General features: G+C 40.1%; 1 protein-coding gene across 1 annotated transcript in view; it reads right to left on the bottom strand.

Annotated features, from left to right (window-relative positions):
- Positions 1-22,794, bottom strand: part of ASTN2 (astrotactin 2) — an 861,071-nt gene that overhangs the window by 140,239 nt on the left and 698,038 nt on the right. The window contains exons 18-19 of the mRNA XM_041762437.1: positions 19,961-20,094; positions 18,270-18,418 (exon numbers count right to left, since the gene is read on the bottom strand). Coding sequence (XP_041618371.1) covers positions 18,270-18,418; positions 19,961-20,094 — 283 coding nt within the window. The remainder of the gene's footprint in view (positions 1-18,269; positions 18,419-19,960; positions 20,095-22,794) is intronic.

Genomic DNA, 22,794 nt, shown 5'->3' with positions numbered 1-22,794 from the left:
TACCATATTGTTATGTAGTTGTCCATTTTTCATCTCTTCCCAGATTGAGAACTCCAAGAATTAAGAGATAGTACTTACTTACACAGCAATATGACTGGCATACGTAGTTGTAAACAACCATATTTTCTGAAGCAGTATGGAAGCAAATCTTTTTGGGGTCATCACACATCCCTAAGTCTCTAATTTCAGCCTCAACTGCAATAGAAAGTTCCAGTGTGAGCTCAGACTCACCCTGGGTTGCCCCACCTTGAGTACAAATCAGGTGTGCCTTTCTGCTTCCTGCCCTGAGGCCTTACCTGATGCCACAGGCATCAGCTCATATGGGCAAGCACAGCCCAGAAGTGTAATAAATGGAAATCTTCAAACAACACAGGTAGGGAGCCAGAGCAGACATACTCCTGCTTTGCATTCTTAAGTCTGGCAGCAATTCTGGGAGGCATTTGTTTCCTCCTCAGGAGGTGCCAGTGGACTAGAGCCCAAACTACCTTAATAATAACCTTGTGAACACACCCCGTATTGGCTTTCTCGCCTTCTGGTGGCCCTGTCCAAGCTCCATCATAAGTGCTTTCTGTGAGTACCTACCAAGTAAATTACCTGCTCCCAATCCTTACTCAGGCTCTGTTTCTAGGTTAATCAAGATGAAAAATAAAATAAAACACAAAACAGGATGAATACGTGTCCTCTGCTCTCAATTATAGTTAGGTAATACAACAAACTGTCTCTAGCATTTCCCCAGTGCCTGGAACCAACTATGGCATACAATAGACAATCCGTAACTATTTGTTAGCTAGAAATAAATTTTTAAAATATGAGCCACTAGTGTCAAATTAGAATGTAGAGAAAAGCCCCACTATGAACATAATCATCAAGGTAGTTGACTACATGGCTAACTCTAGGTGAGAAACACTAGGAGACGCCAATCTCACCGACACTTGATTTTGTTGTCACTTTAGGTTCAGCCAGGAGTATATTCACTGGATTTCAGTTTCAATATCCTCTTGTCTCCTTATGATACAGGCCCAAAGCTCCCCTGAGAGGTTCTGCAGAAGAGTCAGATCTGATCTTCCTAAGCTGTGACTCCTCACACACATCAGATGACAGCAGCTCATCTGTACCCAATGCATAAAATACAGGTGACCTATAGGCCCTGGCCCAGGATATAATCCAAGTAGCTCAGAGCTTAATTTATGCCACAATTTCTGCCTTGAAAATGAAGCTCACCTCTTCCACATCCGCAATCAAAAATTTTTATTTTCTATTATATGGAAAATAATTATATTTTCTATTATATACTCCTTTCCTTTCTTTCATTAAAATTATTTAGAATTATTTAAAATTCCTATTATTTTAATTACTCCTTTCCTTCTTTCATGTCTTTCTTGGTTCCCGCTCTTTCCTCATCTGGATTTCCTTACTCATTTGTACTGTTGAAACTCTTCTCATCCTTCCAGGCTGCGGGTCAATGGCCACTATTTTCACAAGGGCCTCCTTGATCACCAGTTCCCCAATGCAAACTAATATTTCTTCCATGGTAAGTTTATGGTAAGCTAATTCATATTAATTAGTTAATAATAGTAATAATGATAGTAAGTTAAAATAATTAGTAATAAGTTAAAATTAGTATAATTAAAATTAAATTAAAATAGTAATTAAAAACTAAATAATTAAAACAATGTTATTAATTAAAATAACAGTAATAATTATCAATTTAAAAGTTAATATTAATTAAAATAGTAACAATAATAGTAATAATTTAAATAATAGTAATAATAATAATAAGCCTTCCCCCTTCAGGGATTCCTTGGAAGCGATCAGGAGTAGAGATAAAGAACATGGACTTCTGACTGAGAAAGAATTAGATTCAAATCCTAACTCTCACTTAATAACTCTGTCCCTAGGCAAGGGATTCTGTTCCCTGAATCTTGATTTTCCCATCTGCACTATAAAGATAATAACAACTACTTTTCAGAACAATTCTGATAATTAAATATCATATGTGAGTCCTTGGTATATGCGTCCTTGGTTCTCTCCCTTCCCTTTTAATTAGCTTTGCACTTCCTCCAATGCTTACAAAGTTCCTGGTATAGAAAAGGTGCTTAGCAAATGCTACTCCTCTTGCTTCATTCTTGCTCTCTTTGTATTGGCTACCTTTCTGCTTCGTCACTTTTGCCTTGACTGCCTTGCTCCATGACTTCTGATAACTGCATAATTTACACTTTTGGTACTAGAAATATGGCATAGAATGAGACAGTCGAGATAATGTCCTCAGTCTTTTTTTTTTTTAAGATTTTATTTGTTTATCCATGAGAGATACACACACACACACACACAGAGAGAGAGAGAGAGAGAGAGAGAGAGGCAGAGACACAGACAGAGGGAGAAGCAGGCTCCATGCAGGGAGCCTGATGTGGGACTCGATCCTGGGTCTCCAAGATCACGCCCTGGGCCAAAGGCAGGTGCTAAACCTCTGAGCCACCCAGGGATCCCCTGTCCTCAGTCTTATGGAGCTAACATACATTCAGGAGTAGGGGAACAAAAAATAAGTAGGCAAAAACAGAAGTAGATGAAATTATTTCAGACAATGGTAAGTGACATGAGGCTAATAACATTAGAGGATGTGACAAGGAGTGACAGAGAAGGAACCTCATATTTGGGTGGTCAGGGGGGCCTCTAAGCAAAGACAGGAGGATAAAGACACCAAATGCCAATAAACAACCAATAGTCCACACAACTGGGAGGAGAAAATTCTAGGGAGAGGGAAGGCGTTGTGAAGAAACTGCTTGATGTGTCTGAGGATGAGAAAGAAGAGTATGGTTCCTGCCCTTCCGTGTTAAGTCAGTCATCAGTTTCCTGAGAGCCGGTTCAAGCAGTGAAAGTCTGGGTTGTATTGTTCTCTTTTCCAAATACCTCTCAAAGATAGTTATAGAAAGGAATTTGCTTTCTTGCCTACTAGAATGGATGGCTTCCATCTTTTCTGGCCTTTGGAAATGGTATGCTCCTTTCCTGAAGCCTATGCTCCCCAGAACTCATACTTCCCCAAAGGATGGCTGCTGTTCAGGGGTCTGAAATAATAAGTGGGTGAACCCAAATATACAGGTATTGTAACCCAGGACCTCAGCACTTGAATGACTAGTGCTGATGGCAGCAATTACTCTAGGACTCTTTTTTTTTTTTTTTTTGTACAACTCTTAATGCAGCAAAATGCAACTTTATTTACTTATTTTTGTTGAAGTATAGTTGACACACAGTGTTATATCAGTTTCCTGTACAATATAGTGATTCAACCAACAACTCTTTATGTTATGCTGTGCTCACCACAGGTGTCAAAATATACACTTTGAATAGGTGCAGTTTGTTAAATAAAAATATTAAATGGAATTATATTTTAGTTATATAGCCGAAAGGAAAAAGTGTAGTGGAGCACGGCTGTGGGTAGGATCTAGAGCACTGCTATAGCTTATTCACATCAAACAGGGATGGTAGATATACCTCCTAACGAGAAAGAGAGCACAGTCTATATGGATATAGGACCAATGAAATTAAATTAAGCAATGTTTGATATACCTGCTCTAAATCACTATCAGGTACTGATTTTATTTTCAAAGTATTTTTTCCTAAAGAACAAACTAAGTCCATTGTGAGTAGAAGAAGGAAATAATAAGGATCAGAGCATATTGGGGAGAGGCAAGATGGAAGAAGAGTAGGGGTTCTCGTTACATCTGGTACCTTAATTTAGCTAGATAACTATCAAATCATCCTGAATACCTATGAATGCAACCTGAGATGTAAGAAAAGAATGGCTGGAATTATACAAATAGAAAAGTGACCACTTTTTGCATGGTAGGAGTATAGAGAAGAGAAACAGGATATATCAGAAGATAAATGGTGATGGTGCGGATCCTGTATAAGCCGGCTACTGGACAGTGTTACGGCCCTGGAGCTCAAAATTGGGACCTTTATAATCTGCTGTAGTGAAAGACTTCCCTGCCTGAAAGGTGCTCAATAGTGAAGTGGGGCAGGATCCCAGATGGGACGGTGAGGTCTCAAGATTCCCAGAGTCACAGAAAGAAGAGGGGTGCTTGAACCTACAGGATGCCCAAACATTGGAGCAGGGAAACTGGTTTAAATCAGAGACGGTGGGAGGGGGCTCTCAGCTCAGTTTACCATGAAATGCAAACCATGAAATGTGTCTCTCATGAATAAATAAATCAAATACTCTAGGACTCTTGATAGGACTTCTAAGGCCTATGGAATTATATTCATGAACTACAAAATGACCTCAGTGGGGTCTCACTTCTTTTCTGAATCTTACCCCTCATCTATATGATTGAGCGAGAGAGGTGAGGGGTGGGTGTGAGAAATTGCATAGAAGTTTGTCTGTGATTTCTATAGTTCCTTCAGATTTCCTGTGTTTCTAAAAGGTACTCTAGAATCATGGAGTGAATACTCCCAGGGAACTTTTATGTGTTGGAAAGCTATCTTGCATCACTATGTCAGCTGTGCCTGAGGCTTTTAAATGGGTCAACTGTCTACAAAGATGAGCTGGAGAGAAACCTAGCAATTATGGATTAAAGGGAAATTACAACAGGGCCCATAATTATTCTAAGCCCATCTTCATTGTTGGTTAATAACCAAACTCCCTTTTTCCAAGGTACTCCACCCTTAACTTTCCCCACCGGGGTAGGAGTGGCTGGATCAGGGTAGAGTAACTGAGTTCTCCCTGGGGAGTTTAAGGTCAGGTGAACCCAACCCCTCAATCTCATCTTACATGACTCCAGGGATGTACCCCAAATCTTTCCCTGGGGAGGCATGATAGGATATTAGGATTCTAGAAGCATTTGACCCAGTGGGGCTACTTCTGAGTCACAGTTTATGCTTCTGTCAAAGTGAAAGTAATAATAGTAACTTTATCAAAGAATTACTGTGAGCACTGAGTTTACCATAGCATCTCTACTTTGTTCATTCAATGTACTCCTCTTTAATGGTTACTCATTAGGCTTCTACGGTGAACCATACTCTATGTCGGGAGAGAAAGATCAAATGAATACAGCAGTGAACTAGAGAAAGATCCTCACAGAACTAGAAGTCTTGTGGGGCACATAGGAAAAATTCAGAAATTGAAGCCATTTTAATAAGATATTTCTATTATTATGAACAATCAGCTCAAATCCCCTGCTCACATAACGGGCAACAAGGTGGGCAGAAGGGAAGATGTTTTCTGTCCCTGACCTGCGTTATAGACAGCACATTCAAACATCTTCAGGAGCAAAGCAGATAATACAAATTAATGTAGTGGGTTGGATGTCAGACAACTTGGAAGAGGGAGACTGTGGCAAAGTAGAGTTTACATGCATTCTCTAAAGTGGGCAGCTGCTACTCAGCAATCCTGTCCACTGCTGCCATATGGGAATATGCCCATGCTTGCCAGAACCTACTCTTTTTCAACAGAAGCTAAGAATCCAGGTTTTCGAGTAAAAGTATTCCAGATTTCAAATGATGACAACTTACTCAAATATTAAAAAGAAAAAAAAAAACCACTATGTAGCCACCTGTTTGCTACCTCTAGTTAAGGCCAATTATTCCAGGAAGGAAGAGTATTGTGTAGATTTTCAAAGAGGATGGCAAGGACAAAAGAAAGTGGTAAGGAGGTAAGGACACATACCTTCTATGCACCAGCCATGTTACATACATCATATATAATTTAATTTGTTGCTCACAACAATACTGAGCAATGCTGATGTTTACTTCTGATTTTTTTCCCTTAATATATTTACATATAGGGAATGTGCTTTGGGGAACCTGGTATAGATAGATAAGACTCTGACAGCATGAGGAAGACTGCATTTAGGGGCAAGACAAGAGGTAGTAAAGCCTGGTGAGGAAGTTATATTGGAAGTATCTAGAGTGGCCTCAAGAAGAAAGATTCAAAGTATAATGGACAAGTAATTAACTAAGATTTTTTTGAAGTCAATAAATAGCTTCTTAGAGGGAAATCCTACTTCCCCCACGTTGCTGAGTCTGATGGGGGTACGTAGGGACTTACAGCTACATCCTTTCTCTCTTATTTTCTTTTCATCTTTAGGCTACCTCTGATACCTCTACTCAGTCCCATGACAGCTGTCCCTCCAGGTAGGGAACAGAAGCTGAATCTCAGTCCTACAGACTGGGTCACCTAGTCTACTCCTTGATGTCACACAGAATCCTTTCTTAGGGCAATGAGGTTCTGTAGAAAAACCATTTAGCCACTGTTCTTGATCCCCAGAGCCAGAGGCTCCTTGCCTCTGACTGGTATTACACTGGCAGTGATAAATGGAGATAAATGTAGATTAAACAATCAGAAGATCAAAATTCAATTCATGACCCCCCCTCTTCTTAGTAGTTGGACCTCCAACTATCAACTTCACAATCCTGATCTTTAATTCCTTCACCTATAAATGGAGATAATCATTCCCTCCTACTTGAAAGGATGAATTTGTGGATGAAATGAGACACTATATTCAAAGATGCTTCAACTCATTTCCCAAAGAGCAGCCAGGGTAAATAAAATGTGCATTTCTTAGTATGCCTTAAACAACTCACCATAATCTCACCCCTTCTATAGTCTCTTCTAATTCTACCACTTGAGATTTAAACTCCAGACTTGCTACCCTTTTATTCCTTAAGGCAACTGCACATGCTTTCCTCTATCTAGAATATTCTCCTTACTCATCCTTCCTTCAACATTCACTTACTCTCACTATTTCCTGCTCACACTTCAGATCCTTTATTATTAGGTACCTACTAGATGCCTGATGTTTTACTAGGCACTGGGGATGGAGTGATGAAAAAGAGGAACATAATCCTACTTTGGAAGAGCTGATATTCTAGTGAGAAAGGCAAATGCTAAGCCCATCCCCTCCAAAATAAAAATGCATTCATTATAATTATAATAAGTGCTATCAAGGGAGTATTAAATGCTAAAAGTTCACATAATCAATGAAAGGGTCAAATAGAATCTAAAGATTTAGATAAGTGACATTTAAGCTGAGACCTGAGTGTATAGACCCCAGTGGGAAAGAAAATTGGTGATATCAAGAATAGATGAGAGACTGGAGAAGCAGGCAAGAACAATTATTCATAACCTTGTAGGCCATGTCAATTTTTTTTTATTCAGTTAGAAGAGTTATGGAAAGCTCTTAAAAGGTTTAAGTCAGGAGAGTAATATTATAAATCAGATATCTATTCATCAAGTATTAATTGAGTATCCATGGTGAGCCAAGCACTGTGTTAGGTATTGACTATGATCCACAGTTGTAGTTTGAAGGGTAGCTCTGGCTTTAGAACTGAGAACTTAGAGGGATAAAAAGAAGCTAATATGAAAACTAATTAGAAGGTAGATGGATGAAGGGAGAGATGATGGTGGCTTAGAATAGGTAATATGAAAGAAAGGAGTATAATAAGAGATAATGTTATATGTCAATTATACCTTAATAAAGCTGGAAGGAAAAGAGATTATGTCGATCAAAGCAAAATAACTTGATAATTGAATACAAGGATGAACAAGAGAAAAGAGTTTAACTGTGCGGTTTGCGTCAAGGAACTCAGTTTATAGTGGTAGCAGTCACAGAGAGTAAATGAGCACTTGGACAAGAACACATCTGCAGAGAGATGGTAACAAGCTCAGGTTTGGATGTGTTGAGTTTGGGTTGTTTGTGAGATGTCAAACTGCAAATGCCTTTAGTCAGCTGGATATGGGTAGAGAGCTCAGAAGCAGGAGGTAAAAATGCAAATATAAGAGCAGTGGGTGTACTGATTTTAACTATGGGAGTGGATGTGGTAGCCCAGAGACAGTTTAAATTAAGAAGAGAGAGAAAACCAAGATCCAAGGACTAAAATTTAAAGAGCAAACTGGAGGACCCAGCAAGTAAGGCTGAGTTGGAGTCACAGAGGCTAGCAGAAAACCAGGAGAGTGTGATCAAAGAATGCAAGAAAAGCAATGGTTTCAGGAGAGGATGGCCAATCTCACAGAATGACTAAAGATATCAAGTAAGTATACAACTAACTAAATAAATAAATAAATAAATAAATAAAGTCCTCGGATTCAATAACATGGAAGACAGAGCCATTTGCAGGGAAAAACATGTCAGTAACTTGGTGATAGGAGACACAGCGAAGTGAACTGAGGCAAGCAGGGAGTGGAAAGTGAAGAAACGGGGTCAACTACTTTAGAAAAGTGTGTTCATTATTTAAAAAAGAAAGAGACCTATCAATGGGGTGGAAGATGGAGTGTTTTGTTTCCTTAAGAAGAAAACCCTATGAGCATATTTAAATTATGGTTAAAAATAACCTACAAAGGAATAGAGATGGAAACATAAAACATAGGGAGATAAATAATATGTAAAGTTTCTTAAGAATTCAGAAGGGTATGAGAGTATGAGATGCAATGTGAATAAAAGGACTAATTCTAAAAAAAAAAAAAAAAAAAAGGACTAATTCTAGAGAGGATAAAGAACGCCTTTTACACCGTATCATGAGGGAAGTGGACAAGTATGCAGAGAGGAGCATACAGATTTGAAATTTAGAGAGGGAAGTTGAACTCCCTATACTATTTTCTCTGTGAATGAAGGAACAGAGTCATGGGTTAAAATGGGGGATGTGGTGAAGATAGGGTGTTCATGAGTTGAAAGATGATGAAGAAGGAACTAAACTGACAGGAGAAGTCTAGTAGGATTGCCTGGTAGCATGAAGAGTCCAGTTGATATTGGTGACAGATGATACACGGGTGCCAAATATTCTCAACTGTGTGTTTTTCTCTGCTTGACTTGTTTGACTGTATATATAAGCAGCAGGGAAGAAGTGAGATCTGAAGAGCAGTCTTTTTGGCCAGATAGTCTTGAATAAGAGGGGTTGATCAATATGATTAATTACTGGGACCAGAATCTCAAACAATTGCCTCACTTCCTCTAGGTAGCCTTTACTGATACCACTGGACTGAGTTTGAAGCCCCTATCTTGTGCTCTTATAGCATCTGAATTATCTTACCACCTCTCACACTACAGAACAATTTCTTTCTATATCCTATCTCTCCCCTAATTGAGGAAAACTCCATAAGGACAGGAATCATGCCTGTCTTATTACTCTTCCATGCCCAGCATGTTCTGCAGTGCCTGGATCATAGTAAGAGCTCCCCATATAAACTAATGGGATGAATGAATGTGCTTTATGAACTGTAAAAAAAACAAAACTCTGATACAGAAAGCAGACTGGGTGGCATACAGGAATGGAGAGAATTAAGATCCTCCAAGTACGTTTTCCCTTTGGAGGCACTTGACTTTAGAAACCTCTCATCCGAAGAGCAGCTGGAGTGACAGAAACATTTTCTGAGGACCTAATATCAGTTCCAGATGTTTGCAGTCATGTTGGTTTGTACCTCACCCTGTAAAACATATTTCCTTCATCCACTCCCCCCCTCCACTCTAGCTGAGGGAGTGAGGCCCAGTCTCCAATGACATCACCTCCCTCAAGCTGGTCCAGGGCAGGCCAAGGCAGGCGGGTGAGGGCCCCTCTAGCTTCTCAGACAAGATTATGGCTGAGACATGGCTCAAGCTGCTTGAGGAGCTATGATTCATTTCCACAGTATTTTATCAATACTTTTATCACAGCTGCTGTTGCCTCCATCCTCTCAGCTCCTGGGGAAACTGGGGCCATGTTGTCCCTTGCCCTCAGTTACTCCCCAACACAAAACCACCTGCATAACTTCTTGCCTTCACCTGAGAAGGCCTTTAGTCTGAGGTCTAAGATGGCATCAGGTGTGTGCAGGTAGGGGGTGTCTTTCATTTGTAGATTAGACTCAATGGAAACAGGGAGGAAGAGGATACAGAATAGGGTTGGGGTGGACAGAGGTGTCTTCTTGCCATTCTGGACATCATTCTTGACCCAGATCTAGATAAATCTAGATATGAGCAGCTCCTACATAAGCCAGTTCAGAGAGACAAACATAGAAAAGATGGAGTGATACATAGATAGAAGATGACAGGAGTTTTAAAAAAGAGAGAGAGAGACAAAGGAAGAGACAGATATCAAGAGGAGACCCACATTGAGCAAAGAAAAGGACAGTCAGGAAAGGGCAGAGAATAGGGGAAACACATACAAAAGCTGAGAGCTAGCAGAAGGGGAGCCTGGTACTGATCAGCTTGGGGAGCAGCCCAGCAGGCTCCCACATGCCAAGACAGAAAGGGGCACTGGTCAGCTCCAGATGTTGCTGCCTTCCATGAGGAGGTTGAGGGGGTGGTGGAGAGGGCCTACTGCCTTTGTGGGGGCCAACAGAGACAACTGGCCTTCCAGCCTTGAACCAAACAAAACAAGTTGAATCTGGAAAGCCCATGCTACAAGACAGAAGTCTCTGATTTTTAAAAGATTTTTAAAAATTGGAGCAAATTGTCAAAGAAAATGCAGGGGAGTGTGATGGGATATTATGACTGTGAGGAAGATCACAGCCTCACTTCACTCTTCTGTTCCTTACTATGAGGGAGGTGGACTCAATGGTTGAACTCCTTCTACTCTGAACTTTTGGGATTTACAGAAGCTGATACATGTATGAAAGTTGCCAAGAAGTGAGGAGTCTGAAGGGCTACATTCCTTAGAAGGTCAGAGCCCTCCAGCTGCTGCCAAATGGCTAGTTACTTCATTATGCCCAGGCATACAGATGCCCCATACACCCAAATTTGTTTCTGTCTCTTGGTTAGTTTTTTTTTTTTTCTCAACAAGAGCGTATTGTACTAGAGATAATATGGACTGGGGAAAAGACGGCTGGATTTGGTGGGGAAAGCAGGTAAAGAAAGCAGAATCCCCATTCTATCTCCAACTCTGCTACTAAGTCATTGTATATGTGACCTCCAGACAAGTCCCCACCCGTTCCCAGCCAGTTTCTCCATAAGTCAATCAGGGGATTTGGCTTTATTAAATCTGCTTGTGCCTCAGCCCCCACTTCATATTCCCACCCCCTGCCTCTACCCCTGCCCAAAAGGCTGAAACTCATGCCAATTGCTCTGATGAGGCCACGTGGGAGAACCAGACGTCTGTTTTTAATATTGATGACAGATTAGCATGTGGGGAATTTAGTCACCCCCCAAAACAAGCCCCACTTCTGCTCAAAACAACTGGAACAGGAGGCTACTTATGTTTGGCTTTCCCAATAGAGTCCCAGAACCGACAGAGCAATGGCTTCTCTGAAAGAAACAAAGAGAGTGCCAAACCCAGGGGTGGGGGGTAGGGGAAGGAGACAGAGAGGGAGAGTGAGCATTTCAACAGCTAGTTCAAAAGGATGTCTAACAGATGGCTGCAATAAAGTGTGTGTGTTTGTGTGTGTGAGAGAGAGAGAAAGTGAGAAAGAGAAAGAGTATGTATGCAGGTCTCTCTGTGCACACACACTTGTGAGCTTGCAAATAAATAAACAATTCCAGTACTGGACTTGGCTGTTGGCAAAAATCCAGAGATCAAAGGAGAAAACCCACATTTCCCCATTCTGGCCTCACCTGGCCAAATGTGTGAGTAATCCTCACTCTCTATCCAAAACAAGCCTTAAACCTTACTTTGTTGTTTTCTTCCTAACATTTAATTTTCCTTTCATTTTTTTTTAATTCATGGAAATGAGAAGCAACTAAAATCTATTAGTACCCACTCTTTCCCAAGAACTGTTGCTGCATTTGATCCTCAAGATAGCTTATTAAGTGTCATTTTTCCCATTCAATAGATAAGGAAACTGAGATCTAGAGAAGATTATGACTGGTCTTCGATTTCTCAGTGCAGAGTGGTAGAATCGGAAAGGAGAAGTCAGGTTTTATAAAGTCCATTACTCCCTCATTAGGCTTATATCCTCTAAGGTAAAACTCAATCAAATGAGCTGATTTATTTATTTACTTAGATTTTAAATACTTATTTTAGTGAAAGAGAGCATGAGCAAGAAGAGGGGCATAGAGAAAGAGAATCTCAAGCAGCTCCTTCTAAATACAGAACCTGATACAGGGCTTGATCCCATGACTCTGAGATCACTACCTGAGTCAAAATCAAGAGTCCAAAGCCTAAAAAATTGAGACACCCAAGTATCCTTGGGCTGAAATATTTAAATTTGGGCCAAGTGAACTTTCCAGATGGTTGAGACATGGTGAAGATGGCAAAGAGGCCAAAAAAAAAAAAAAAAAAAAAGTTCTTGCTTCAGATGGCCACCCCCAATCATCAATAGCATCAGTTAGATCATGATACATTTTAGAAGGCTTATTATGTATTCCAGCTAATCTCTAGGGCTATATAAGCCCCTGTAAGATCATAAAGCACTCAAGGAGCTAATGTCAGAGTTGAAAAATTAAGATAACTATATCTATATATATATATATATATACACAAATGTAGATATCAAGTTTTACCCATAGGTATCAATTCACTGAACACTGAAAATCTATATATGTCAAGCACTGTAGGAGGCCTGCAAATCATAAAGACACAAGAGTCACTGCCTTCTTTCTTTATAGATAACTGCCCACTAAAAAATTCAAGAATTGACCATGGGAAGAATGAAAGTCAAGTCACACAAGAAGGGACTAGAAGAACCTGTAAAGATGGAGGTAACTATGTCATCACCTTCAAACTCCTGATGGAAGTGGAAGAAGAAGGAGTGATATCTGTATGGGGTGATGCCAGTCCATTACCTAAAAATAAGTAAGTTTCACCTCTATCAAAAAAAAAAAAAAAAGAAAAAAAAAAGAAAAAGAAAGAAAGAAAAGGAACTCTTGGATCGGAGTGCTGGTTCCTGGACATTCAAGAGTAAAAATCTTGGATTTCCATTTCTGAACTAGATGGAGAAATGGGGACTAGATTAATTTCTTACTTCCTGAAACAAATTAAAAAAAGAAAAGAGCATTGAGGGACACCTGGGTGGCTCAGTGGTTGAGCATCTGCCTTGTGCTTGGGGTGTGATCCTGGAATCCTGAGAATGAGTCCCACATTGGGCTCCCTGCAGGGAGCCTGCTTCTCCCTCTGCCTATATGCCTCTCTCTGTGTGTCTCTCATGGATAAATAAATAAATAAATCTTAAAAAATTAAAAAGAGCATTAAAAATGTTCAAACTGGAACTCAGGCAACAAAGAATAGAGATCCTGAAAGATGGAAAATAAATTATGTGAGCACTAAAATTTCCCCAGATCACTGCCACTAGAGAGTTTCCAGGGCACTGTGCAGAGACAGATGGCTGCAAGGTTCCCTACACTGAGAAGTCAGAATTCTCAGTCAGGAGAGACCACAATGACTATAGGGATAGAGGAATGAAGAGGAGAAAGCTACACAGAAAGAAATTGAAGAGATTTGAGGAAGGTCTTGTTTCACTATTCAGCACAGTATAGACTGATGAATGTATGTGAGGAAACTACTACCTCAAGAGGATTAGATGGAACAGTGCTAAGTGCACATATAGGGGCCAAAAATAGTGCCTGTTCCTACCAGGCATACTGGAAAATCTCATAATTCATGGGCTATTGTGTGGAGCACACAGAAGGGTCTTGCCTCAGTAGTAGGAAATAATTAGGCCTAGACTAAACACTGCTCTGGCTCCACCTAACAAATCTTAAAAGTGAGATCCAAAAGAATAAAACTATTTCCAAGTAAGTTAACTGTGCCTTAGACAGGGTTCAAAAATATTTATAGGAATACAAAAATATCCAGCACCCAACAAGGAAAAAAAAAAATCAAAATGTCTGGCATTCAGTCAAAAATTGCCTGGCATGCAAAAAAGCAGGAAAATGCAACCCATAATGAGGAAAGAAACCAATCCATTTAAACTGACCCAGACATTAGAATTAGCATATAAAGACATTAAAACAATTTTAACTCTATTCCATATGTCAAAAATGTTAAGGTATGTGATATATTAACAAGACCCAAATTGAACTTCTAAAGGTGAAAATTATAATGTCTGAGATGAAATATTCACCAGATGGGGTGAACGACAGGTTAGACTTTACAGAAAGCATTGAAGACATAGCTCTAGAAACAATGAAACAAAGAAAGAAGAAAGAATTTTTAAAAATAAAAAGAATCACTTCACATGGCCAAAAATACATGTAATTGGAGTTACTGACGGAGAAGAAAGATGGTTGGAACGATTTCCAAATATGACAGAACTATAAACTCACACATCCAAGAAGCTCAATGAACCTCAAGCACAAGAAAATAATACAATTACTCAAAGCTTGTATTAAATAAAAGATCTTAGAGTCAAAGGACAAAACTAGTACATATGTACAGGGGAACAAAGACAGGAATAAAAGCAGATTTCTCAATGCAAATAATGCAAGCAAGACAGAGGAACAATACTTTTAAATTACTAAAAGAAAAATCTGTCAATCTAGAATTCTGTATCCAGCAATAACTTCTAAAAGCAAAAGCAGAAAGAACTGATCACTAACAGATCTAAAATAAAATAGAAAAAGACACCCATCAGGCAGGACAATAAAATCAGGTGAAATTATATATGTGAAGGAATGATGAGCAGCAAAATTGGTAACTATAGGTAAATATATAAAATTATTTTTTTGTGAAGAATAAAATTATTTTTATTAAATATCTTTAAAATATAATTTACTATTTAAGGAAAATAACAATAATGAATTATGAAACATAACATATACATACATGTGCAAACTATATGACAATACTATAAAGGCTAAGTGGGGAGAAATAAAGGTATACTATTATAAGATTCCCATACTATATATAGAGAGAGTGGTAAAATAGCTTTAACGGTATACTATGTTATGTTGAATATGCATACATAAACACTATAGTAACCACTAAATTAAAATTTAAAAGATTTATATTTAATAAATCAACAAAGGAAATAAAATGGAATCATAAAAGCACCCAATCCAAAAAAAGAAAAAGTATAAAAGGAAACAAAGAAAGCTGGAAACAATAGAAAACAAGTAACAAGATGATAAACTTAAAGCTGCCCACAAAAAATATCACATAAAATATGAATAGTTTAAATACCTCAGTTTAAAGGTAAGAAATCAGACTGGATTTTAAAAAATAATAAAAAAACGACCTACATATATGTTGCCTACAAGAAATACATTTTACATATACAGGCACAAATAATATAAGAGTAAAAGAATGGAAAATGTAAGAGCAATCTAACACTAATCCTAAGAAAGCTGAAGTAGTTGTATCAATAACAGTAGATTTCAGAGCAAAAAATATAACAAGGATACAGACAACAGTTTCACAGTGATAAAGAGACCAATTCATCAGGGGATCTAGTGATTCTAAATCCTTGTGTTCTTAATAACAGAGCTTCAAAAAACTGGATAGAACTGGAGTAAAAACTAATAGAACTATAGGAAGAAAGAGATAAATCCACAATTATTGTCAGAGGTTTCAATACGAAGGTCTCAAATACTGATACAACAAGACAGAAAATCAGAAAGGATTTAGAAGAATTGAATGACATAATTAACTGATTTGATCTAGTTGACATTTAAAATAATATCCCATCCACAAAAAGCAGAATATATACTCTCTTAAAATGGACAGACCTGGAGCACCTGTGGCTCAGTTGGTTAAGTCTCTGCCTTTGGCTCAGGTCATGATCTCAGGGTCTTGGGATGGTGCCCCTTATCCAGCTTCCCCTCTCCCTCTGTCCCTCCCCTCTTTTTGTGTGTGTGTGCTCTTTCTTTTACTTTCTCTGCCTCTTAAATAATTTTTAAAAATAGATAAGACCAGATTCAGGACCATAAAACCAGTCTCAATAGATTTAAAGTTATGTTCTTTGATATAGTGAAATCAAACTAAAATTCAATAACAAAAAGATGTCTGTAAAATCCCCAAATGTTTGGAAAATAAGTAACAAATATATAATAGTAAAGAATCCGTAAATAAAAGAAGAAAACAAATGGGAAATTGGAACATACTTTGAATTGAATGAAAATATAACTTATCAAACAGTGGTTAGCCACTAAAGCAGTAGTTAGAGGGAATATTTATATTACAAGGAAAATCTCAAATCAATAACCTCAGCTACTACCTTAAAAATGTGGAAAAAAGAGGAATGAACTAAATCCAAATTCGGCCAAAGAAAGAACAAAAACCCCAACAGAACTCAGTGAAACAGAAAACAATAGTAAAAACCAATGAAATCAAAGTTGATTGGTTTGAGAAGGTAAATAAATTGCATAACCTATAGCTAGATCGATCAGAGGAAAAAAGGATCGATCAGAGGATCGATCAAGGCAAATTACCAAAATACAAGAATGAGACAGTGATATTACTATAATTTCCACAGATATTAAAAGAATAATTATAGAATGTTATGAACAACTTCTTGCCAGTAAATTTTATAACTTACACTAAATGGACAAATTCCTTGAAACACTCTGTATCCAACCAGACAATCAAATTGGTAGTTAAAACCTTTATACAGGGAAAGCTTGAAGCCCAGATCATTTCACTGGTGAATTCTACTAACTACTTAAGGGAGAAATATTATTAATTCTACCCAAACTCTTCTAGAAAATGGAAAAAGGGGGGGAATATTTTGCAATTTATTTTGTGAGGGCAGAATTAACCCTGATAACAAAAATAGACAAAAGTATTACAAGAAAACAAGAGATCAGAATCTCTCACAAACATAGATGCAAAAATTCTAAACAAAATTTTAACATATCAAACCCAACTCTCTCTCTCTCCCCAGAGAGAATGCATCATGACCATGTGGGATTTATTTACTCTGGAAATGTAAGGTTGTTTCATCATTTGAAAATCCATCAATGTAATTTATCATATTTTTAATGTAATTTATCATATTAGCAAACTAAGAAACATAAATTATATGATCATGGTCATAGACTCAGAACATTAAAATTCCATTTCTAATGAAAACAAAACAAAAATCTCTCAGCGAATGAGCGTTTAGTCTTTCATCATTAAGTATGATATTACCTAAAGAACGGACACTGTGCTAGGAGTAAGACCTGATTGCAAAGCCTGGCTCTACCAGGTACTGGTTGTAGGACTTTGGGAAAGTCACATCTCTTCGGGACTCACTTGGACTGTAAAACCAAGGCTGGTAATCATTTGTAGAATGAAGTTAAAAAAAAAAAAATGTCAGTTGTTCCTTTGCCCCCCTCGCCCCCCAAAATCAATTTCAACAACTACCCATGCAGAAAAATACCTCCATGGAACTAAGGTTTCTAGATAAGGGATTATAGCACCTGGGTGAAGCAAAAAATGGGAAAAGCTATATTAAGCAGGTTAGGAAAGACAGATCCACTGTTGCAACCATCCCCCAAGACTGGACGTCCAATGCAGAGAGAGAAACCCATCCCATGGAAGAAGGAGAGAGAAGTGTGTGTGCCTGACGTCACTACAAACCCCGTAACTACCCTGCTCCAGGCACCAGGCCAACTTCCTTGAATGTAGGTGGCTCCTAGCAGGCTCTTAGGACCCCAGGACCCTGGCTTGAGCCACCAACTATCAAGGCCCCAGAAACTTCTATGATGCCGGGCTCCCATGAACTCAGACTCCCAAACCATCCTGGTGCCTGCCAGTTCCAACAGGCCCAGGGGCAGTCCCTGTGGTCCAGGCTCCAGTTGGTCCCAGCATTAGGCTAACTACCATAGACCCAGTCTCCCAACCTGCCTTGGAGCAAAACCAGCCCCCACAGGGCCCACCTCCAGGATAGCACAGCTTCTCAGGTACGTCAGACATTCAGAACTCAAGGAAAACACTCAAGATCAATAACCATCCTACCACTCTTAAAAAGTCCCTTTCCTCATCTTCTTTATGCCTGAATCATTTCCAAATCCCTCTTCCTCAGAACTATCTCACTAGAGATATGTATCACCAGAAAAGGCAATTCCTTGAATTTTTAAATTTCAGTCCCAGAGAGAATATATTTCAGACTCGGAATTCAAGCATGTGACCTATAGGCCTTTCCAAGCAGAAAAGGATAAGTCCTCTTCTGAATTAACTAACCCCTTGATAGAGGACTTGAACTCAGAGAATCAGAAATCCCTTTGGCTACAATTTACTATCTTACCCTACTGAAAATCATATGGAAAAAAAAACACACCAAACCAAACAAAAAACATGGGCATAGGCACCAGTGACAACCGCTAATGAAACCTCAAATGCCTTCCCACATCAGATGACAAGAAGTCTCCAAACTTTGCATTTGGAAAATCCATTCCTCACCTCCGTCACACTATCCCAACAAAATGCAAAGTCACAGGCTTCCTACTTACCTGTGTAGAGGTCCGTATCCGTATATTCATCCACTTTCTTATGCTGCAGAATATAGTCCGAGACCTTGGTCCCAATAGCTGGCTGAACATCCACCCACTCCAAGGAGACCACTGTGCTGGAGGGCTCTACTGTTGGGGACAGACGAAGCCTAGAGAGGACGACAGGGAAGGTTGGTTGTTTGCCAGCCAGTACAGTCTGGGCCCCCAAAGAGTCTGCAATGTCTCAGGATTAAAAGCACAGGGTCCAGCCTGCGCTCAAATGCGGTTTCAACCCACCAACAAGCTTTTTTTATGGACTCTGGCAACTTGGTATACCTCTCTCAGCCTGCATTTCCTTGTCCATAAAATAGGGATAACGAACAGCTACCTTTCAGCATCAATGTGGGATCCAGTAAATTAATCCAAGCGCACAATACATGCTCACAGAAAATTGATCAGCTTTCCATCTGTCTAAACTGTATTCTCAGTGATGCTTCATCATCAGTTGACAACGCCTTCGAACACAGTAGCCTCGGCCTTCCTGCCATTCTCTCCAGTCCCCCAACAGATCAGCTAACTTGTTAATATGCTTGAATCGATACTCCCTCGGAGAGGGCAGGAGTCCCAGCAAATCCTTTTATAAGGTAAGGCATAGCAGAATGATTGAAGGTTAGAACTGGAGAGGTCCTTAGAGGCTGAGAAGTACAATCACTTCATTTCACAGATGGGGGAGTAAGGTCCAGACGAGGAAAATTATTTGCAAGAAAAGTATTTGCAAGTTGGGGACAGAACCGTGATGGTAGTAACTTTGCTTGTCCCCAGCCCAGTTCCTTCTCTCTTTCCACTACACTAAACCACGCCTCTTCAAGAACCATCTTACAGCGTAATCTACCCAACTCACACATAGACATGTTAGGAAACTTTGGTTCCCCCATACTGGCTCCTGTCCCACTCTCCTATGTTCCTCACAGCACGGTCTTAATCCCACTCCCTCAGTCAAGATGACCTTCTCTTAATTCCTTGAAGAGTCAATTTCCCACATCAGGACTTTCACGTGTGCTCTTCCTATTGCCTGAACTATGACTGTTACCATTTATTATCTGGAAAACTACTCTAATTCAGGTCTTTTCAGAGAAGTTTCCCTAAGTCCCTCCCCTCCAACACTCCAACCCCCATTATTTTCTCTTCCAGCACCTGTTTGTTTTTCTTTCATGTTTTTATTCACTTTTTAAACTGTATCATATTTTCCTGTTTTTTGCTTTGATATATGTCCCCTCACTACATGACCAGCTCCCCTAAGGGCACAGACTGTCTTGTTCACTGATGAATTCCCCAATGTCTGACACACAGCAGGTGTTCAGAAATTATTTGTTGAATGAACGAAGTCATGTTCCTTTGAAAAGGTTCTATGCTCTCTTCATCTCAGTGGCCCCAATGTCCACCACAGGCACTGATAAAGCAATAGTCAGGGCCCTGTAAACCTCTCTGAGCAGTTGAGAGAGGAAGTAATGATAAACCCAGGTTAGCATTTTAAAAAGCCAGTTTCTATGCTGCCAAAACTCCCCGCTTTCTCAAAGAAGGAGGCAGGGCCCAGCAACTTCATCTGGTGACATGCTCTGGGTATAGAAGCAAGCCCCGGCCTGGCCTGGCAGGACAGAACTGGTGAGTCCATGACAAGGGGTGGCCAAAGGAAGAGGACCATACATACGTACACTGGCTGCGGGAGGGGGCTGCAGTTGGGGAGCCCACTGGCATCAAAGGCGCTGAGGTCACATCTGCACCAGTCATCGATCACGTCCCCTTTCCCTGAGCACCAGTAGGAGCTCATCAGTGCACTCTTGAAAGCCTGGAATAAAGGAGGGCAGAAGAGATGATGATGACCATGGTGGAGAGATTGAGAGTGAAGGTTCCAGTGACCGCAACAGCTGACCCAAGCTTCACAGCAATCCACCTCGGCGCGGGACACCATCTCTCGCCCAAACACCTCACACTCTACCACCAGGCTCTCCTGTTTTGAGCCGTTGTTCTCTCCCCAGCAGCCAGAATGATCATTGAGGCAGGACAATATTAACAACAACCACCAAGAACCTCCTCTGGGGCCCAGATTAACTAATTTAACCTCATGCAATGGATATAATTATTATTAACATTATCATCTCCCCTTCTACCAATTGGAAAACTGAGGCACACAGAAATAACTTGCCTGCGGTTCACAACCAGTGAGAGAGCGGGCATCTGATAAAAGCAGTGTGGCTCCAGACCCTGCCCCAACTCTTATTTTTTTTTGACTGAAGTATAATTAACAGTGTTTCAGTAGCATCAAGTGTACAATGGAAGGACTCAACCATTCCGTACGCTGCCCAGAGCCTACCACAGCAAGTGTAGTCACCACCTGTTGCTGTGCTGCTTCTTGCACACGGCTGACCATCTGACTTCCCTGCGTAGAGACCTTCAGAGGCTCCCCATGGCTCTCAGGATAAAGTCTAAGCTCTTTACTCCAGCTCCTGACCACTTCCACGGTATTGTTGTTCAACACTCCTCTGATTTTTCCTTGCATGCTACGGTCCACCCTCATGCAACCACTAACATACCCACCAACAGAAAATTCCTGCTAATGGAAAACATGCTCTAAATTAGGAGACAACAAATTGCTTCTGTAAAGGGCCAGATAGCAAATAATTTTGGCTTTGTGGCCAGGTAGTCTCTGCCACAGTGAGTTAGCTCTACCTTTGTAGCATGAAATCGATGTAGATAATACGTTAAATGAAGGGGCATAATTGTGTTCTGATAAAGCTTTATTTGCAAAGACTGGAAGCAGGCTAAGTTTGGTCTAGACGGTTTGCTGACCCTTGCTCTAAATTTTGATTAACATCCTAGAGAATTGCAATGTGCCTCATTGTTTTTTAATTAAAAAAAAAAAAAAACTTTTCTCCCTGCTGAAACATTCCCTGCCCCCTTCCCTGTACTCCAATTCACTCTTTTGGTCTTCAATGAAACATTCCTTTGCTCCAGGAACCCTACGTCTTGAGTTTCTTAAGCCTTGAATCATGCTCCTCTCTTGGACACCATAACACACTAAACACACTAGACCACACCTACTGTCACATTCCGTTGCCTGCCTTCCGCAACAGATTCTGACCGCACCAAGGGTACAGGCCATGCCTTATTCACACAAGCATTCTCACAGGACCTGGCCCAGATATCCAGTCAATATTTACTGAATAAATAAATGGACACTGAAAAACATCATTAGGCTCAGGCTCAGGTTTGGGTGTGCTTCGTGCTCTAGTCATTCCATTTACACCGATGTTTCAAGGCCCTGGGGATTCAGAATGTTTGACAGCTCTTTTTTAAACTTACGGACTTTAGAGAATACTAGTCTCTTACCCTTTTACCAGGAAACACACCCTATGTCCTTTCTTTTTCTTTTATGTTACTTTCTTTGTACTTTTTAAAATGAAAGTTTCATGCTGCCTATGACTATGGACACCTGGTTACCCAGGTGTCGTTTTGCAGCCTGCATGGTCAAAGACTCAGGTGTGGGGTGGCTCAGCAGTTTAGCACCACCTTCAGCCCAGGGCGTGATCCTGGAGTCCCGGGACCGAGTCCCACGTCAGGCTCCCTGCTTGGAGCCTGCTTCTCCCTCTGCCTATGTCTCTGCCTCTCTCTCTCTCTGTCATAAATAAATAAATAAAATCTTTTTTTTTTTTTTAAAAGATGGCAACCACCTGACTCCTCTTGTCATGCTGGCTGACCCCGTGGCAGGGCTGGGCTAGTATCTCTTTGAAAGGCTCACCAGTAAGCACAATTCGAAGCCTCTGGAACTCAGTAGCTTAGGAGGACCCTCCCTGGCATCCCTCCTGGTGTAGGGGCTTCTACCTAAGTCTCTCACTGCATCCAGTAGGCAGCTTTTTAACCACCCCAGACCCATTTCCCAAGTCCTGGGCCAAATGGACACAATACAGCTTTTCAGAGGAAAAGGCAAATAAACAAACAAACAACAACAACAACAAAAAAGAATGCTATTGTGTGAGCCTCCACCATATTTCCCTCGGTGCATCTGATGAGGAGACTCCAATATTACTGCTGAATGTTCTCACCCATATTCTCTGCTAGGAAATGAACAAATGATCTAACTTCTTCTGAATTAAGAGTAGCGACTAAAGAAATTTTAAAAAAGAATTATAAAAGCTAATGCTCATGAAGCACCTATTACACAGTGTAAGTGTTTTAAGGGCATTGAAAAAAATATAATCCTCACAATGGTACTGAGATACAGATAGTATGACCTTCACTCACAGGTGAAAGAACTGGGAATTAGAGCAGTGAAGCGGTTTTCCCAAGATCACACAGCAATTAAATAGTGGAAGCAAAATCGCGACCCAGATCGCTGTGACTCACAAGCACAGCCCTTTTCTATTTAACCAAGTGGGGCAGTGAGGTTAAACCCCAACTAAGGTTGCCAGATTCAGTAAATAAAAATACAGGATGCCTAGTTAAAAATCAAATTTCAAGTGAATAAGAATTTTTTTAAGCCCATCTCTCT

This window comes from Vulpes lagopus, chromosome 7 (genome assembly GCF_018345385.1).
Source record: "Vulpes lagopus strain Blue_001 chromosome 7, ASM1834538v1, whole genome shotgun sequence".
In the NCBI taxonomy this organism is placed as follows: Eukaryota; Metazoa; Chordata; class Mammalia; order Carnivora; family Canidae; genus Vulpes; species Vulpes lagopus.
The sequence above is the reverse complement of the archived record's forward strand: the minus strand, read 5'-3'. Positions and strand labels throughout refer to the sequence as shown.